The sequence below is a fragment of the Accipiter gentilis genome, chromosome 8, assembly GCF_929443795.1.
Source record: "Accipiter gentilis chromosome 8, bAccGen1.1, whole genome shotgun sequence".
NCBI classification, from domain to species: domain Eukaryota; kingdom Metazoa; phylum Chordata; class Aves; order Accipitriformes; family Accipitridae; genus Astur; species Astur gentilis.
Window position 1 is genome coordinate 44145087 of NC_064887.1, and position 19116 is coordinate 44164202.

At 56.2% G+C, this 19116-nt stretch overlaps 1 protein-coding gene across 1 annotated transcript; it reads left to right on the plus strand.

The window, feature by feature from the left end:
• The first annotated feature begins 259 nt into the window (after positions 1-259).
• POLRMT (RNA polymerase mitochondrial) lies at positions 260-19065 on the plus strand. Its single transcript, XM_049807869.1, is given in 22 exon segments — positions 260-354; positions 1102-1197; positions 1865-2535; positions 2888-3018; positions 5862-6048; positions 6471-6620; positions 6785-6952; positions 7300-7470; positions 8208-8447; positions 8693-8791; positions 8793-9473; positions 10020-10142; positions 12143-12265; positions 13272-13451; positions 14235-14321; positions 14608-14721; positions 15422-15471; positions 15735-15833; positions 16165-16237; positions 16750-16832; positions 17411-17481; positions 18346-19065. Coding segments are annotated over 22 exon segments (3705 nt in total). The 5' UTR covers positions 260-296; the 3' UTR covers positions 18396-19065.
• The last annotated feature ends 51 nt before the right edge of the window (positions 19066-19116 follow it).

Here is a 19116-nt window from a genome sequence, read left to right on the forward strand (position 1 = left end):
TGGTCCCCGGGCCCGGGGGTGGTGTCCGTCTGCGGTCTGGCCCAAGGCGTGCCGGGCTTGGGAGGGGCGCGGGGCAGCGCCGTGCTCCCCACCATGCTCCCCCGCTCCGCTCCCGTCCCGTCTCGTCCCGTCGGGGCCGGCGCGGCCGCCAGGCGGCGCGCGGGGCGCGCCCGCGCTGTACCATGGGAGTTGTAGTCCGCGCGGCGGAACTACCGCTCCCGGCGTGCACCGCGCGGCGCCTGCGCCCTGGAGGGGGGGGGGAGCGCGGCGCGGCATGGCGGCGTAGTGCGGGGGGCATGTCGCTGCTGCGGCTGCGGGCGGCGCTGCTGGGCCCGGCCCGGCTGCGGGGCGCCGGTGAGGGACCGGGGCCGGGGCCGGGGAGGGGGCCGGGGCCGGAGCCGGAGCGGGGAGGAGCCTGGGGCCCTGCCTTTCAGCCGCCGGGCCGGAGCTGGGCCTGTGGGGTCCCAGAGGCCTGACGGCCATCGTGGGGAGGGAGCTGGGGCTGTGGGGTTCCTGTGGTCCCGAGCATCCCCCTCAACCCCCAGGACTGGAGCTGGGGACCGTGGGGGTCCCTGGTGTCCTGAACCCTTCACTGGGACAGAGCTGGGGGCTAAGAGGGTCCTTTGGGGTCATGAGCCCCGCCCAGGGATAGAGATGGGGACTGTGGGTGTCCTGGGGCATTGGCATTCTGTGAGGGTAGAAATGGGGCTCTCTGGGGTCCTGTCTCTGCTGTGGGATAGACTCTGCCCGCTCTGGGGGTTGTGGGGGTCCCGTCACCCCGTGCAACAGCGCTGGGGTTTGTGGCGTCCCTGGGGTTGTGTTCCCTCCAAGAGATTAGAGCCAAGGGGTGTGTGGGGTGTCCCTGTCCCAGAGCTGCCTCCCCCCCCCGTCCTCCTGTGGCACTGCTGCTGAGGCTGCTGGGACCTGCAAGCTGAGCTGAGAAACGCTGTTCGATCCCTCACCTCTGCACCCTCACCTCTGCACCCTCCCTGCTGCCCAGCTGGGGCCCAGCTGTGGCCTGGGGCAGGGCTGTGCGGCAGTGAGCAGCGTGAGGGGTGAAGCTTTCTCTCACCTTCCAGTCTTTGTGTCTGTCTGCTGCAGGGATCCCATGGAGTGTTCTCAGGAACTACTCCTCTGCCAGCGCCAAGGAGAAGGCGAGGAGAAATGCCATCTGTGAGAGGACGGAGCTGCTGGAAGGTGAGTCGGGGAGGGCTGGGAGAGCTGCAGGGGTTTCCCTTGTTTGGTGTCCTGGGAGTTTTTCTAGGAGTCTTCCCATTCTATGTAGCCATAAGGAAGTTATTTGGGACTGGAAATACCTGTAGACTGGGGAAGGATGTGGGGCTTCCCATGGACTTGCTGGCCTCCCTGAGCAAGTTCTGTCCCATCTTAACGATCTGGAGGCCCACCCTACCCACAGGGAGTGTTGAGTTGCTGTAAAACACAGGGTGGTCCTCAGGGACTGTAGAGGAGTCCCTCCAGGGCATGTGAGGGCCCTGCCGACTGACCTGGAACATGCTCTGGCTTTGGGCTTTCTGCCCAGTTGAGCTGGGGGCATGAGGTCCTTGGAGAGAGGCCCAGTGAAGTGACCAGGCAGTAGGTTAGACAAGCGTGAGCTGGTGCTTTTTCCATTGCAGTGACATTGTTGGGTTCCTTGGGACAACAGGGTGGATCCCAGAAAGACAGCAGTCAAAACAGCCGATTGCTGGGAGGAGGGCTGGCCAAGGAGGGAAGAAGTCCTTGTGCGGACCCTCTTTTCCTGAGTGTGTTCCCAGGCACTCACAGAGTTGAGGCCCTGGGGTAGGATACAACCTTCTGCTGTGCCTTACATCACTTCACCTCTCCCCGGCTGTGTGTTTCCTGGCAGTGCTGAAAGCTCGGGTGAAGCAGCTCCAAGCCAGTAATGTCCCAGAGATGACGGTCAACAAAGTGGATCTGGCCCCGCTGGGGAATGACAAGTACCAGGACCTGCTGGAGAAAGTGGTGGCTCCTGGCCCTGCAGAGGAGCAGCCCACTCCCAGGGGAAGGGGTGAGAGCCTGGCCTGGCCCAGAAACTGGGTTGAGAAGTCAAAGAAGGAGATGTACATTCGGCAGCTGAAGGTGGAGCGGAAATTATCCATTGCTGCCTCCCGGCCGGCTCTGGAGAACCAGGCCAAGGCCAAACCCAAACGAAAGGATAAGGTGAAGGCCAAAGCTAAAGCCAAGAAGAGACTGAAGAGGCCAAAGGCTAAAGTAGCTGCTGCCCAGAGCCAGAGCCGTGGTGGCTCCCACAACCTCTATGCCCACAGCAAGCCCAGGGTGGTAGCAGTGAAGGAGGCTGCAAAGGCACAGAGGCCTGAGAGGGTGCTGAAGAACAAGGACAGCAGCCAGCACAAGGTCCTGCAGCAGACCATCCAGTCCAACCTTGAATGCTTCTTGTTCTTGCAGCAGCCAGAGGAGGCCGAGAGGTTCCTTCTCTTGTACCACAGGTCCCCTGTGAAGAGAAGGCTCTTGAATGCCAATGCGTACAACATCGTGATGCGTATCTGGGCAAGAAAGGTACCAAGCTGTGGGCTGCTGCCGTGCTCTGGCTGTCAGGTTTTCTGGGTGGCCGAGGGGGAGAGGGGGACTGGCTCAGGAGGAAGATCCTCATGCTTGTAGAAGCAGTGGTCGCTGGTTTATCTGTGTTTGTCACATCTGCCTTCAGCAAGTGTTCAAGGAGGGCTTGGCTTCTGCTGAGAGGGATGGAGCTGATATGAGGCCACTGATCCCTGTGAGATGGCTTTGAGGGGAAGAAAGGGATGGGGCAGGATAGATGTGGCTAAAGCTGAACAGTAGCAGAGGGGCATGAAGCTGTGATTTGGGGCTGCTCGTGTCCGTGTCTGCAGCCCCCTTCCCTTCTCATCCGCAGGGCTGCTTGCAGCGCATCAACCGGCTGTTTTCCATGATGGAGTCTGTCGGCCTCCAGCCCAGCCTGGACTCCTATGCGGCAGTGCTGGAGTGTATGGGCCGGAACCAGTCGTGCACCAAAGCCATCCAGAGGTAATGCACTTCGCTGGCCACAGGGTGCCGCTGACTCTGGCCAGCATCTCCGCAGCCTGTCGATTTGCTGTGCTGGGAGAATTGGGAGCTCTGTCTGGGGAAGAGATGTGCTGGCCCGGGTTTGGGAAGACCTGTCGCTGCTGCATGCACATCTAGATGCTCTGACCCACTTCTCGTGGTCAGATTTAGGGGCAGGCAGTGCTCCCACAGTGGTCCCTACTTGCCAGCCCCAGCTGCTAGGGAGTTTGTGCGAGATCTTGCAGGGAAAGGAGATGTAGGAGGTGAGAACAACCTTGCTTCTGGACAGAGCTGTATCTGCTTCTCACAAAGTAGCTCCCTGGGCTGGGAGCAGCCTCTTGGTTCTGCACCTGTGCTGGGCATCTCTTTCCCTCTGGCCCCTCCATCACTGCCCAGTAGGAATGGCTCCTCCATTTGTTTTTACAACACCTCCATGGCGTTTGCCCTTCCTGGTAGGCTCAGCCAAACAGCTGTTTTTTACAGGATGCCAGCTCTGGAGGAGTGTGGACAGGAGATTCAGGTGGACTTCATGGAGCATAATGGGCAGAATAAGTGTCAGACCCAAAGCGAGGAGCTGAAGAAGCCCTGTGAGATCCCGGCAGGCTGGGTCTAGGGCAGTGCTTGGGTTGGTAGCACAACCCTCTGCCTTGCCAGATGATGGAGAGAGCTTTCTGGTGATCTGTTAATGCTGCACAAACACCCTTGGGTGGTTCAGCGTTTTATCACTGGCCTCCTATGTCCCATGGTGGGTTAACAAGTTCTAGATGCCTCTGAGTGAACGTCTTCCAGTCAGCTGATTCAGAAGTGACTGGCATTGACTATCCTGCCTGGGTGTGTGGGTGTTGCATCAATACAGCAGTACACCTGTACTATAGTCAGATGTTTATAGCACAGCTGCACAGATTTGTCACCCCCAAGCCTCACCAGGGCGTGTGTATTTCCCCACATCTGTTCCTGTTTGCTGGTGCTGTATGTGTGGGTACAAGCTCTCATCTCCCTTCTGCTCCTAAACGTGCTCTCCCAGTTGGACACAGCAGTGCTGAGCCTGTGCTGGGAGCATGTGAGATGGAGGTTGTTTCTCACTCTGCTCAGAGACTGTGGGGTTGCTTTGGGGACATAAGGTGGGAGTTGCATGTTTTAACTGGGCTGCTGTGGGGTGGTTTTTGGGGAGTGTGGCTCTGCAGAGATGTAGAGCTGTTCCTCGCCAAAGCTCCTGCCTGCTCCCCAATGTACCAAGATGCAGCTGGGGTGCACGCAGCAGCAGGATTCACAGTGTGTTGCCATTGTGGCTCAAGGCATTGTTTGTCACCTCATGGGCTCTTGATGCTTTCCTAAAGCTGTGAGGGGCTCCCTGCTGCCTGTTTAGCTTTCTGTGGCTGATGGGGGCCTGGACTGGGGCCTGGCTGGTGCTGCTGTCACCCAGGTCTGCTTGTCCTCCCTCCAGTGTCACCTGGTGCAGGCCAGGCCAGTTGGCAGGGGGGTCTCTGGGCTTCACTGTGCCCCAGATCTTGGCTCCAACCCAGCAGAGCCAGGAGGATGGAGTCCTGCAGCATCCTTCATGGGGCTGAGGAGTGGGAGATGGTGCTGTGTGCAGGGGATTCAGGTCTCTGGCAGTGATGGGAGCTGCAGAGAAGAGAGCTGCCTCCCAGGCACTGCAGCCACTCCTGCTGCTCAGGCTGTTTCTCCTGCAGCTGCCCCCAGGCTTGGTGCATGAACTGCAGTCCCCTGCCCCTTTGCCCAAGCTGTGACCAGTCCCATGGGTTCCTTTCTGCTGGCTCGGGCTGGAGGGGAGAGCAGGGTTATTTGAGGGTGAAGGAACCTGCATCTTTTTGCTCAGTCTCACAATGGCAGTGGAGCTCAGTCTCCCCACCCGGGTGTGAAGGTGAAAGTCGCCTGCTCAGCAGAGGTGTGGGCTGGAGGGTGGATAATTGATCGCTGTAACCTGAGGCGGGTGACCTTGTCAGGACAGGCTGTGATCTGGAGGCAGCTCCCACCCCAGCAGCTCCTGCAGCCCCAAGCTGGCTCCTGGCTGTATGCAGAGGGCAAGGGGAGCTCCCTTGTTCCCGCAGGACAGTGTCTTGCTGCCAGGCTGCCCGACAGTCATGCTTTTGGTGGACTGAGATATCTGCCTGCCTTCTGTGGGTTTCCCAGTTATGCCCATTTCTGTACCGTTCTTCCACCATCTGGGGCTGGGCAGACATCAGCTCTGTCAGCACAAGTTGCTGCAAGGCTTTCAGCAGTTGCTGCATGGAGCATGCTTTGAGGAGCATGCAGGAGAAGGGTAGAGGCATCCCAGAGCAAGTGCATGGGGCGCATCCATCTCCCCAGGCCTGTTAGAGCCTTTCCAACAAGTGTGAGAGGTTGCACCCGCCTGCAGCTGCCCTGGCATGAAGGGTGGTACAGAGGAAAGCCGCTGGGAACCACCTGGCATGGGGAGGCCCCACCAGTCCTCCTGGAATGGCCTGGAGCCATGTATGAGTCTCCTGCCCTGTGCTCAGAGCTAATTCTTGGTGGGTGCCAGCCCCCAAGGCCTGCTTTGGGAGAGAGTTTTGCTCTTGTGGATGCCAGGAATTGGGGAGGGATGGCTCTTTGTCCTGTGGTGTGTCTCATGTGGGTCTGAGTGATGCTGTTGAGGGCACAAGTGAGGAAGGAAAAGCCTGATACAGTCAAGGCTCTTGGATCCTCAAAAGGGGGCACCCTCATCTGTCTCGTCCGTACTTAGTCTTCTGTTTAAAAACTTTGTTCTGTGTCTCATGTGCTGATTTCTGTACAACTTACATAGTCACCTGTGAAAGGTTAAGCCTGTCTTATCTACCCCTCTTCAGATGTATGCAGCAGCTGAAGAATGATGGCTTCCATGTGGATGAGCTCTTCCAAAAGTGCCTGTTTGAGGAAGATGAGAAAGAGAAGGTGCTGAGGGCCATCAGGATTGTCCAGCCCAACTACCAGCTGCCTCCTCCACCTAGCCCACAAACCTGCAAGTCTTCTCTGCTCCAGGACTTCTACTCCAAAGTAAGCTCCAGAGCTCAGGGATGTCTCTGCAGCTTGGGGAGGTGTTGGAGCTGGCCAAATTGTGTTCACAGGTGTCCTCAGGTCCAGCCCAGGACTGTAATATGGGAAGAACTCTAGCCTTATATCTGCTCAGTAGCCCGTGCAAATAATCAAATTAATAGCCTTACCAGCAGCCTTACAGAGGAACAGAGAAGTCGAGGGCTGACGGGGGGCTGGAGATGACCTTCATGCACTGGAGGAGGTGCTTGGGGGGATGCTTGACCATGATACAGGAACAGAGCAGCCTCTGGAGAGGCCTCTTACTCCAGACTCCTTGGGGTTTGCCAGCCAGAGACTCATACACATGCTTCTTGCAGGGAAGCTGGGAGAACAAGCATGTCTTCCTCTGGCTTTTGGCACTTATTGCCTCACTCTTGTTGCAGGAGAAGATGGTGTCATACCCCAAGCTGGATTTCTCTGTGCAGGAGTTGCAGGAGCGCTTTCAGCAGCAGCTGGAGATGGAGCTGAACAACACCATAACCATCGAGTCAGTGGAGTCAGCCAAACCTCTGACCCCGCAAGCCATTAAAGCGGTAAAGCTTGGAGTCTGGGAGCTGCATGTCTGGAGGGAAGGCGGGCAGTTCAGTCCTCAGGACCAGTGGGAGAGAGGCAGGGATCGGGGGCCTAAAAAGGGGGGCAGCTCCTTGGTGACACAGTCTCACCACAGCATTACTGTCTTGCTTCCATTTCTCTGTAGCGCAAACTGCTGGCCACCCTTCGTTCCAGGTGGCATGACTCCATCCTCCAGGCCCTGAAGAAGTCAAAGCACAGCATGTCCAAGCTCAAGACAGCGTCGGGGTACAACATTCTCTACCCCTATCTGTGCCTGCTGCCGGATGAGGAGTATGTGAGCATCATGCTGCAGGTAGGACCCTGCCCTGCCTTTGCAGAGCTACAGGAACAGGGCCTCCCGGTCGGCCATAGGGCTGCCACAAGGCGCTGATGTCTCGCTTGGGCCAGCAGAATCAGAACATGAGCCTCAAAGTTGGCCCAGGTTGTTAGGTGCAGGCTCTGTCTGCGCCCTGTGCTGAGCAGCCAGAGAAGCCCCTTTTCTGTCCTGGCCATGTTTCTGTCCTCATCATCTGCTCAGCATCATGGGAATCAGCATCTTTTTATGCTCCCCACACAGGGGCTTTAAGTCCCACTTTGTCTCTCTACTCCGTCTTTCTGTTCCTCCCTCCTTAAGACCCAGTTTGCCTTTTCCTTTCTCAGATCCTCAACACCCTCTCTCCACAAGGAGAATCCCTGGCTGTGTTGGCCAGGGAGCTGGGCTTGAAAGTCTACAACAGATACATCACCCAGAGAAAGCTGCGCAGCCGCCAGCTGGAGAAGGTGCAGGAGGTCTATGAGGACTACATCCACCTGCTGGCAAAGGACAGCCAGGTAGATATGCCTGGGAGAAGGGGGGTCCTGGGGCCTGAAGGTTACAGAGCAGCAGAGCTGCTGGAGGTGGGGCAAGGCAGTTTGTCTGTCCACCTCCTCGCAAGCACAAGGTCTGTGTTCTGGAAACCTGCTGCTGCAGAGGCCACCAGAACCAGTAAGGCCCCTTGGCAAGCCCCCTGCCCCATGGCAACAGGCAGGTCAATTCTGGCATAGCTGTGGGTATTTCTGAGCTAGAAGGCTTTAAATTGGCAGAGTTGATCCTTTGGAGCCAGACATCCCATGCAGGAGAGCTCTGGGGCTTGAGAGGGTGTGCTCTGCAGGGCAGGATGGGAGGGGAGGAAGGGGCCAAGGCCACCGAACTGGGCAGCTTGAGGGCTGGATGAGCAGGTCGTTCCCACAGCTGTGTGCACACGGCATGGCAGGGGAGGCAGATCAGCAGTCTGGGAAGGAGGGTCGGGATGGTGTGCGGACAGGGTGTCAGCACAGGGATGTGGTGAGAGGAAGGGCTTTGCAGCACTACTGTCCTGGCCTGCAGCAGAAGCAGGTTTTTGCTGTGGGCTTGCCCTAGCCACGTCAGCAGTCCTTCCTGAAATACCCCTGTCAGGGAGGACCTCACAGAGACAGGAGGGTCCTTTTCAGAGCCATGTTCCAGGTACATAGATCCCCTCCAGCAAACTCCCAGGGGGCAGCATGGCTGGCCCCACCAGCTGACCCGATTTTCTCCTTCCATCTCCCAGCCTGATGAGTATTTGCCACGGGAATATTGGGAGAAGCTGGTGGCAGAAGCAGGCTTTGGGCCTTCCCTGAACTTGAAGGACTGCAGCTGGCCATACATGCTCATCATGCGCCTGGGCATGCATATGCTGGAACTCCTGGTGCATGCTGTCAAGGTACCCAGGAATGCCCTCAGTCCTCACCTGGAGCACAAGCTTATCCCCGTCCTCTACCACATCTACTCCTTCCGCAGCAGCTGGCAGGTGAGCCTTGTCCTTGGGGCTCTGGGACTGTGCAGGTCACCTCTTCATTGGAACCGGCCTTTGCAAGGCCCTTTTCCCCTCCCTGCTGCCTTTCCTGCTCAGGGACACTTTGAGGAACGTCTGGTTCTGTGCAGTGTCCTTACTTGGCATAACTGTTATGTAATGGCTGACTGACCACATGCTCTTCCATACTCCAGCCCTAATCCTCTACTGCTGACCTTTACCTCTCTGATTCTCCTCCCCAGGTTGGGCTGATAAAGCCCCATCCCATCTTCTCCCAGATTGTGTCAGACGCTGCAGAGACCTTGCTGACCTTTAACTCCTCTGCCATGCCTATGCTGTGCCCCCCCGGTACCATGGACCTCCCCCCACTTTGGTGCCTTTGTCCTGAATGACACCAAGTTGATGCGCTTTGTGGATGGGGCCGTCCAGCACCAGCTGCTCCTGGAGCAGTGTCCTCCGGTGAACCTTCACCCCGTGCTGGATGCCCTGAACCAGCTGGGCAACTGCGCCTGGAAGATCAACCAGCCAGTGCTGGATATCATCATCTCAATCTTCAATGACAAAGGCAATGAGAAGCTGGACATCCCACCGCCCATCTCCGAGGCCCCCAGGCCTCCTGCCACTCCCAGCAATTCCTCTACCATGAGCAAGTCCCAGAAGCATGAGTTGTTGCTGTACAAGAAGAAGACAGCTGAAATGCACAGCTTGCGCATGGATGCACTCTATAAGCTCTCCATCGCCAACTATGTCAGGGACAAGGTGTTCTGGTTTCCTCACAACATGGACTTCCGAGGCAGGACTTACCCTTGCCCACCTTATTTCAACCACCTCGGTAATGATGTCACCCGGGCCATCCTGCTTTTCGCAGAGGGAAAGCCACTGGGGCCCAAGGGCCTTGACTGGCTGAAGATCCACCTCATTAACCTTACGGGGCTGAAGAAGAGAAATGCTTTGCAGGAGCGGCTGGAGTACGCCAATGAAATCATGGAGGAGATCCTGGACTCAGCTGACCACCCACTCACGGTACGTGGTGAACAGCTGGCAGGGCTCTGGTCACTTTTGGGATGAAGTGGTGGGACCCTGAACCACAGGGGAATAGCATGGGCTCTGGGACCCTGCAGCTAGCCCCAGGCAAGTTGGGAGGTTCCCCTTCAATGACCGAACTGGAAAGTGGTGAAGTTCGCCTGTGTGGGCATCCAAGCAGGAATTGTTCAAACATGCTAAGGAAAAAAGGGATCAGTGCCATCTTTAATTTCAGAGGACACTTAACCATTCCTCTCATTTAGCATAGCTTCTAGAAAGTAAAATAAAAAGGAAATCAGATCAATTTTGAAACAAGAACGTTTTGAAGGATAACACTTTGAGAGGAAAAAGGGAAACAAAGCATTGCAGAGTTTCCTAAATAACACGTTTCTGTTTGAAAACACAATAAATATTAGGGAAGTGGAGGCATGGTGGGAGGAGGTGCCTTGCCCAGTATATCTCAGGAGAGCAGGGGCTCCTGCCTTTGCTTTGGGGTGCCATAAGAGCACTGCCTGCTCCTACCAGCATGTGCTTTCCTGTTCCCAGGGCAGGAAGTGGTGGATGAACACTGACGAGCCCTGGCAAGCCTTGGCATGCTGTATGGAAATCGCCAAAGCCTCGAGGTCCCCGGATCCAGCAGCCTACATCTCTCATTTCCCAGTTCACCAGGTAGGAGCCCAACAGATCTGCATGGCCTGTGTAGCTGAGCAGCAGGGAGGAAAACAGGCAGGGCAGAAGCATCCAGGTCTCCGACACTTCATTTACCACACCATGTGGCTAGGCTTTCTTAAGAATGGGAGTGCAGACTACAGGCATCTTGGCTTGAGAACTCCAGTAATTTGCTGCTGCATGCAGGCATTAATAAGCCAGTACAGTCAAGTGCTGCTTTGCTTCCTTTGGCTGGAGCAGAGCCTGTCTGGGAGAACACTGTCAGCTGCCTGCAGGGTAAGAGCTGGCCCAGTCTTACCTTCTCCAGCTGTGGGATCAGGACTGGAAGTCAGCCTGACCCCAGCTGGCTGGGATGTGGCGTGGTGCACGACAGCACGTGCCTGTTTCAAGTGCTCAGGGCTGTGCTGAGGCTTTGGGGGCCTTTGCTCCACTCCCATTCTGAGGCTAAGCCAAGCAGCTCTGCAGGAGCAAAAGATGGGAGGTCTGGACCTCTGAAGAAGGGCAGGGGGACAGAGCTGATCTGTCCCCTGCATTCAGTGATGTGGCTGTCACCATGTACCCTGTCCCTGCTTGGTCCCAAACATGCCCACACTCTGAATGGGACAAGTGCAGTTGCTCACATGCTGCTCAGCTCTTTGAAGGCATCTGTCCTTCCCAGCTGGAGAGATGAGGCAGGCAGCTGCTCCTGTTCGCTAGTGCTCAGCCCTTTCTCCCTGCCGCGTCCCAGCAGATCTGCAGCTCTCTCTGCAGCCGCTGCCCAGCCAGCTATCTGTCTGCACTGATAAATACCCTTGCTGCATAGGAGACAATGATTAATTGTTTTCCTGGTGAGAGGGGTTTGCTCATTTATCTCATTAGAAGATCAGATGGCCATAATGAAGGGGGGGGGGGGGGGGAGGGGAGAACAGGAGTGTATTCTGGTCTGGAATATGTATGAGACAGTCTAAACTGACATTGTTATGACAACAAAAGATCAAGAGAGCTGTTGGGGGTGTGTGGAGGGTGCCATTAATGAAATTCAAGCAAGGACATCTTCTGGAGGGCACCCGAGTCTCTTTCCACCTGAGTCATCAGTGTTTGGTTAATAGAGGCAGCTCTTCTGCTGTGGCAGGGCTGCCAGAGCGCTGTCAGTTTTCAGCTCTGCAACTTGCTGCACTGCAGGGTGTGGAGAAGAGGGGGAGAAGAGAGGTGTCTTGATCCTGCCAGCAGCTGCAGGCTCCCTTTGACCAGGCAGAGCCCAAGCACAGGGACAGTCCAAAGCAGCAGTGCATCTTCTGTGAGAAGCATTTCCGCTGGTGCTGTTTGGGGAACAGCAGGACCTTCCCACACCATCATTCAGGTCCTGCCTGTCTCATCCAAGCTGATCTTGGTCCCAGGAGGGCTGTCAGGGCAGCTGCTGTGACAGATTGGTCAGTGTGCATCTGTAACTGCAGCTTTGGGAAAGGCTGGGTCGGAGCTGGTTTCTGTCAGAAGGATGTTTTCATCAGCCACAGAGCAGAGGCAGCACAGCTAGCTGGAGCCTTGGAGTCAGCTGTGGCTTGCTGAGTGATCTTCAGCTTGGCCTGCCTCTTCCTGCCTCTGATCCCGCTCCTGGGTTTTCTGAGGTTGTTTTGACTGCCGGCTCTTGGGGCTTCTTTTAGCATCCTAAACAGATTTGTTGTTTTCCAAATTTTCTGGTTTTCAGTGTTTCCACAGAGCTCTGATGTCTTTGAAAATTCATGGAGGGGGCAGTGTGATGTGAGGCTTTCTTTTTTTAAACCTCATAGGCAGTAGTAGTTAGTGATGAGACCCAGATAGGAAAACTGTCCAGAAAGAAAATGGAAACCAGTGTGGCCCTGGCCACTGCTGGAATATCAGCTGCAAACCTATCTTGAGAGGGGTGAAAAATGGCAATAACCTTCTGAGCCAAGTGTATCTGTGGTGTTGAGTGGGGGCGGATGTGCAGGACTCCACCCACACACTAACACCTTGTTTCCACCCTGCTGTCTTCCCACATGCAGGACGGCTCTTGCAATGGACTGCAGCACTATGCGGCTCTTGGCCGGGACCTTATTGGGGCCGTCTCCGTCAATCTGATGCCTTGCGATGTCCCCCAGGATGTCTACAGTGCAGTGGCCCAGCAGGTAAGGCACAGCAGGGACACAGGGAGGTGTCCTCTTGGACCTACCTCCACCTCTTCCCACTGTGTTGCACAGGGTCACTCCAGCTCCCAAGGAGAAAGGTCGAGATAAGACCGGTGTACAGAGGGCTGGGAAAGCATGAGCTGGTCAGAGGCACAGAGTCTCTCCCTCCCCAAATGGGAACCACTGCAGCAGCTGCAGTGGAGATCTGTCCTGACAGAGGTAGCTATGCAAAATCCACTGGGATTTCTGCTGTCCTCACTTCTGAATGAAGTCTGGGAGAAGTAAGGTAGAGAGGTGGAAGAGAGCAGAGTGTTCCTCATCTCTTGGTCACAGCTGGCTGGCCTGCAGGTTATGGGATTTTCTTCATTTGAGCAGGGGAGGGGAGGGGGGGGGGTAGATTCAGCCTTTGGCGCTGCTGCCAAGTCTTCGGTTTTCTTGGCAAGACATGATGTGAAATGAGCCTACTGTGAAGTGTGCTGAGATCTACCAGACTCACTCAACTGGCATTGAACCCCTGGCTTTCCCTTCTAGGTCTCAGCATGTTTTGTCCAGGCAGCACCACGCCAGAGGGTGGGAGGAGCACACAGAGGGTGCGTGGTTTTGGGGGCCACTCAGATCATTGGGGGCCCCAATGATAACTCAGAGTTATCATTGGGAATGGCAGAGGCAGGAGAACCTGAGTCCTGAGCCACAGTCCTAGTGCCGTGTCCTTGTGATGTCTGGCACCACCCAGCTGCCAAGTGACACTGCTCTGATGAAGGCAGCAGAAGGCTCTGCAGGCACAGTTATCTGTGAGATGCGGATGCCTCTTGATTCCTTCAGGAGATGATCTCTGTTAACCAGGCTGGTGAAGGTGCGCTGCAGGGTTTCTGATGGGAGTTCAGGCCAGGCAGTGCACAGCTGGGAGGGTCTCATGTGGCCCCCTGACTCTTCCCCAGCCATGGAAGGGGCTTGGGCCAGCATTGCTCACAGTGGAGCTGACCTCCTGGGGTGCTCTCCTCCTCAGGTTGAGGAGTTTCGGAAGAAGGATGCTGAACAGGGGGTGAAGATTGCCCAGGTGCTGCAAGGCTTCATCAGCCGCAAGGTGGTGAAGCAGACGGTGATGACAGTGGTGTATGGTGTCACACGCTATGGCGGGCGGCTGCAGATGGAGAAGCGTCTCAAGGAGATTGATGAGTTCCCTGAGGTAGCGTGCATGCCCCAGTCTCCCCCAGCAGTGTTTTCCTCAGCTCAGTCCCTGCTGGGAGAAGTACTTGCACTGCCCTTCCTGTGGGTTTCCTTCCTGCCTTGCTCTCTCCTTAACCCCCCAAATCTCAGCTAGTAGAGGGATGTGCAGGACTGAGCCCCCCATGCCTGTGCCAGGCTTGTCCAGCCTGCAGGAGGGCTGTCCGCCAGCACTTGTGGGTGGGAAGGGATTCTTCAGGTGGGGCTCTCCTCATCCTTCCTGGACCCAGTTTGGTGGCATGACACCCTCAGCTGGTGTTTCAGATGCAAAACAAGGTTTGTGGCTGTGCTATTCCCTCTGGAAGTGGCCTTGTCTCTAGCAGAGTTCTCGGAGGCTTGTTCCTCCTGACGCCCGTTTCTTGTTCTGTGACCCCACTGTAAGACAGTTCTTGCTGAGTGGATGATTTGCCATGGCAGGTTGGTGTGGGGAGTGTTTCTGCTGTGTGTTATATTCCTGGGGCAGATGAGGCAGCGAGAGCCTCCTGTTCGTCCAGGGACATTACACGGAGATCAGCCTGTTCTTGGACAAGGAGCCATCTGAAGTGCTGATCTCAGCCTCTCTCCATCACAACTCACAGCCAGCTGTCTGCAACAGCACAAGACTTAACACAGTCTGTGATGGAGGCAATTTTGAGGCCAGGGAGCAGGGAGATGGTCTTCTGGCTTACCCTAGGTCCCATCACTTTGCTCCATATCTTTTGCTGCCCCTTTGCCTGACCCCTTGCTCTGCCTCTGGTCTGTGCAGGAATACTTGTGGGAAGCATCTCACTACCTCGTAAAGCAGGTGTTCAGTGGCATCAAGGAGATGTTCTCAGCGACTCGAGATATCCAGGTAAGGTGTCTGTTGCCTTTTATCTCTCTCTGCCTTTTCTTCTTGCTGGCCCACCCATACATAGACATGGGGAGAAATGGTTCTTCTGGGTCCTGACCCAGAGAAGATCCTCCTGTCCCAGACCAGAGGTGTGGGAGTATGCCTGGTACAGGGCGAAACTCCCCTTAAGCGCTGGACTGTCACAGTCAGTGCAGGAGTCAGGGTTGCCTGTGCTAGGAGGGGATGGGATCTCCCAGATGCCCATACTAACTCCAGCCACTTTCTTCCCTGCTTCCGTCTGCTAAAGAACTGGCTGACAGAGAGCGCCAAGCTCATTGCCCAGTCAGGACAGACAGTGGAGTGGGTCACGCCATTGGGTCTCCCCATCGTGCAGCCCTACTATCGGTCCAAGTCCACTGTGGTAAGTATCTGGTGTGCAGGACTCGTCTACCCTTCCCTCTGCCATGGTGGGAAGGAGGGAAAGGACAACCAGGCTTTGAGGCAGCAAGCTAAAAGCCTGGCAGGTTGGCATCACCTGCGGGTGAGCCTGCAGAGCAGGTAGGATTTGTGCATACAGGCACATCCTCCAGCCTTGTTGCTCCCTGCAGAGACTGGAGCGTGTGGGTGGGCTGGTGAGGAAGCTCTGCTGCTCCAATCCCACACAGGCAGCTGGGGCACGGGCCCATTCCCTGCACTGAGGAGCCTTCCTCGGGGCTCGCGTGATTCAGTCTCGCTGCTCTCGCCTCCTACATGCTGCTGCACTGACTCACATCTCCCCAGCCTGTCTCGTCCTCACAGCCACTCACCTCCAGGAGCCCTTCTCTTAGCCCTTACAGGGGTGAATCAGCATGTCACTGGGAAGGGGTGAAGGATGCCTGCCAGCATCCTTGGGAGGGGAAGCAGGCAAGGTGTCACTGAGAAGCCGCAGCTGCCATGGTGACTGGGATGCCCTGGAAAGGTCCCTGCCCAAGCTCCTTGTTGCAGCCGGGGACATTTACTGCAGAGCAGAGTAGCTCTTGGTCAGCGCAATCCCCTCTCCAGAATTATGGGCCAGTGCTGAGCGCCTTGTGCTGGCTGGGCAGTGCAGGGTGACAGCTGATCCCCTTTCTCTCTCCCTGCAGCTGAATTGCAGCATGCAGAACTTGAGTGTGAAAAGCTCCAACAGCAACCAGTAAGTATGAAGCTATGGTCTTTACTGAGCCCCTGCTGTCCCCAGCTTGTGCTTTGGGGACAAAGCCTTCCCATCAGTGGAACCTGCCAATGAGTGTTAAAGCTCCTGGTATTTCCCTGAGCTGTAGAAAGCCAGCTGGAGGAGCCCTTCCAGGGCTGCCCCCATCAACCCCAGGTCTCAGCTGACACTGGCTCTGTGCTGGCTTTCTCATCTTTGGCCCTGGAAGTGCCCCAGCTCCTCCTGTTTCCCACTCTGTGCTGCAGGAAGCCTGATACAGTGAAGCAGAAGAATGCCTTCCCACCCAACTTCATCCACTCCCTGGACTCCACACACATGATGCTCACAGCGCTGCACTGCCTCAGGTAAGGAGCGGGCAGCCAGGGCTCTTCCCTGGCTCTGGGACTCAGTCTCTGCTGGGAAAGTGTCACCAGGGCAAAGCATGCAATGTGGGAAAGAGGTTTCCCTGGTGCGTGGGTGTTGGGGGTTTCTGACAGAGAAGAGATGGAGAGTTGGCAGCAGGGCAGGGACAAGGGAGATCATGGGGTTAGCCACGTCTCTCTGAAGATCTGCAGGGAGTCCCCTTCCTTGCATGGTCCCTGCTTATGTCTCAGCAAGAGGGTCAACATGGGGTAGGGAACGTTGCAGAGAGGGGGCTCTTGGCACTCTCTCATGGCACTTTCTGCTGCCTCCCAGGCAGGGTATGACCTTCGTCTCAGTCCACGATTGCTACTGGACTCACGCGCTCACCGTGGACATTATGAACCAGGTAAAAATGTTCTCCTGGGTCCCGTGTGAGCAGGGATCTTGCTGATCTGTCTTCTGGGCACTTGCCAGCCCTTGCCTCCCTTGGACTTTGCTCCACAGGCTGATTTATTCACCCAGGCAAGGTGAACCTGGGGTGCTTGCTGGTGGTTGCAGCTGATTTCCTGGTGCCATAGCCCCATCTCTTTCCACCCTTCACAGAGTGTGTCTGGGAGAGTCTGTGCCTGTAAAGCAGCACTCAACACAGTGCCTAGCAGAGTCAGTGCCCCTGTCCTGCCCTGGGCTCTTTCCCCTGGAGTGCTGCAAGGGCTGTTGTACAGTGGATTGATAATGGAGCCTCTGCTTCCCACCTCCCTGGGCTGATTCCCTTCACCCTTGTCTGGCAGCCTCCCCTTCCCACTCTTGCCTGCTGCTTTTCCTCTCCTTCACTCTGACCTGTCTTGGCTGAGAAAGCACTGAGGGGAAGGAGGGGAAAACACCTGTTAACCTGCAACTCACCATTGCTCCCTGGATCAGATCTGTCGGCAGCAATTTGTGGCTCTGCACAGCGAGAAGATCCTGCAGGATCTGTCCAACTTCATGCTGGAGAAGTACTGCAGGTATTCCTCACCTGTTGGCAAACCCCCACCACATTCCTTCCTACCTGCACTGATACCCTCTCCTGGGGGTGGTTGTGCCCAGATGCTCATAGGTTGTGTCATCTGCCTGGGGATTGCTCTGGAGGGAAGTTGTGTTTCCTTCTTGACTGACGCCCAAATTGCCGTAGATCTCAGTGTGAGAAACAAGGTGTCTGCATCTTTTGCTACAGAACTGAAGTACGATTTGGTGCTTGAATTGTTCAGTGGGCCTGGGGTGGGTCGTAATGTCTGTGCCTTGGGCTCCTCGCAGTCAGGAGCAGTGAAGACACATGTTGGGTTGGCCCAGTGAGTGGCCCTCAGTTACCACCACAGAGCCGGACAGCACAGACTGACCCAATCCTGGGCAGGGTCTGTAGATGCCTCAGCACCTGCCTAGGGCTGCTGTGGGTAAGGGCTGAGCTCCTGCTCCTGCTGCAGGGTGTGTAATGTGTTTTGGAAGAGCTGAATCCTGTTGTCAAGGGCTTGCACTGGGGAGCAGAGGAGGGTGCACCTTCTCCCAGAGCTCCCATGCTGATTTGCTTTCCTTCTTGTTCATCCAGGCCCGGCAGAGAGACTAGAGCCCCCTGGCAGAAGAAACTGATGGAGCAGCTGTCAAATGTCCCCAAGACAGGTAGGAGCACAGGACAGGAACTGCAAAGCTAAGGAGCAGTTTGGAGGCAAGGGGAGTGAGATGGGGAGTGGCCCCCAAAATCACCAAGCTCATGTGGTGTCTGAAGTTGGACATAGTGAGGGTCTGGCCAACTGTGCTAAAGCTATCCCCTAAGATCAGGTTTTCCTGCCTGTGCTGGACTGTAGACCTATGGGGCAGTGCCTTAAGACATTCCCCTGCAAGCAGTCCCTGCCTTCCCCAGAGCTGAGCCCCTGGGATTTTCCCCAGGTTGACCCAGCTCATCCTGTCTCCAATCTTGTTGTTCCTCTCCCATCTGTTTCCAACCAGGAGGCATTTGCCTGGAGATGGGAGTGAGGCACTCAGCATGGTAATTGCCAGGATCTAGATGATATACGTGCAATGGGATTAAGGCAATTAGTTTAACTCCTCCTGATCTCTCGGCCCTGCCTCTGCCAGACCATCTGGCTAACCTTTGTTCTGCCTTTGCAAAGCTGAACAGGCCAGTGCTCTGCTGCTGCTGAGCAGCTGCTGTGGTCAGCCCCAGAGGCAGCACAATCCAGTGGTAGGGATGGTTCATACCCTGAGGCCGTGTGCTCCTCTCTTCCTCCCCTGCCTTGCTGCTGTTATGCTCTTCTGTCTTACTCTTCCTACCACTGTCCCAGATAAATTTGGAGGGACATCAGTTCCTGGAGGACCTCTAAGATCCCTGCTGTCTTGACCCATCGGGCATCATGGCCTGAGCTGAAGTAGTTTTCTGCAGAAAGCTGAAGCAGGGCTTGGGGCAGCTTCTTTCCCAGTTGTCCCATCTCCACCCTGCCCTGACCCTGCTCTCCTCTGACCTCTCCTCTCCCTCACTTCCCCCAGGCGAATTCAACCTGAAGAAGGTGATGGATTCCACGTATTTCTTCAGCTGAGCCCTAGCAGCCAGCAGGGCCTCTGACTACCTCTGGACTGCCAGCTGCCTCAGAGGCTGCGGTAGGCACTGCCCCACGAAGCTCCTCTGTCCTGCATCTCATGGGGAAAGTGGGTATGGCTGCCAGCCCAGCAAAAGATACCTGCCCAACATAGATGCTGGGGCAAACTGCGACCCTGCAAGGAGCGCAGGAGCAGCCACGAGGGGCCAGTGGGGGGCAGGGTGTCTGCACTGTTTTCTGTTACTGCCTGTGTCCCAGGCAAGCGGGGAGGTCTGCATCTCTCTGGTGTGGGGTCAAAGGGGCAATGGTACTGTACACTGTGCCTGCCCCTGCTGTGAGCTCCAGAGCTTGCCTGGCTAGCACCTGTCCTAGGGTGCCATCCCTCTCTGCCAGTGGAGTCAGACCTCCTGGAGTGTTAGGCCCCTACATGGAGGGGCTGGTAGTGGGCCGTGGCTCCAGCAGGACCCTCCTGCTCCGCTCTTGGCCGTGGGGTGGGTGCTGCTCTCCATGCCCTGCTCCAGCTGCTGGGCACTATCACCACTCTCCCGTAGCGCAGCCTCTCTGGCTTCTGACTTTCATTTCCAGGGATCAGTTTCATTTCTGCTCACTGGGTCTCAGGCAGGGAAAGCCACTAACACGGGGGTGAAGGTGTATGATACTGTAAATAAAATGTTTGGGTTTTTTTTTAAATACTAGATGGGAACTGTGTCCTTCTTGGCAC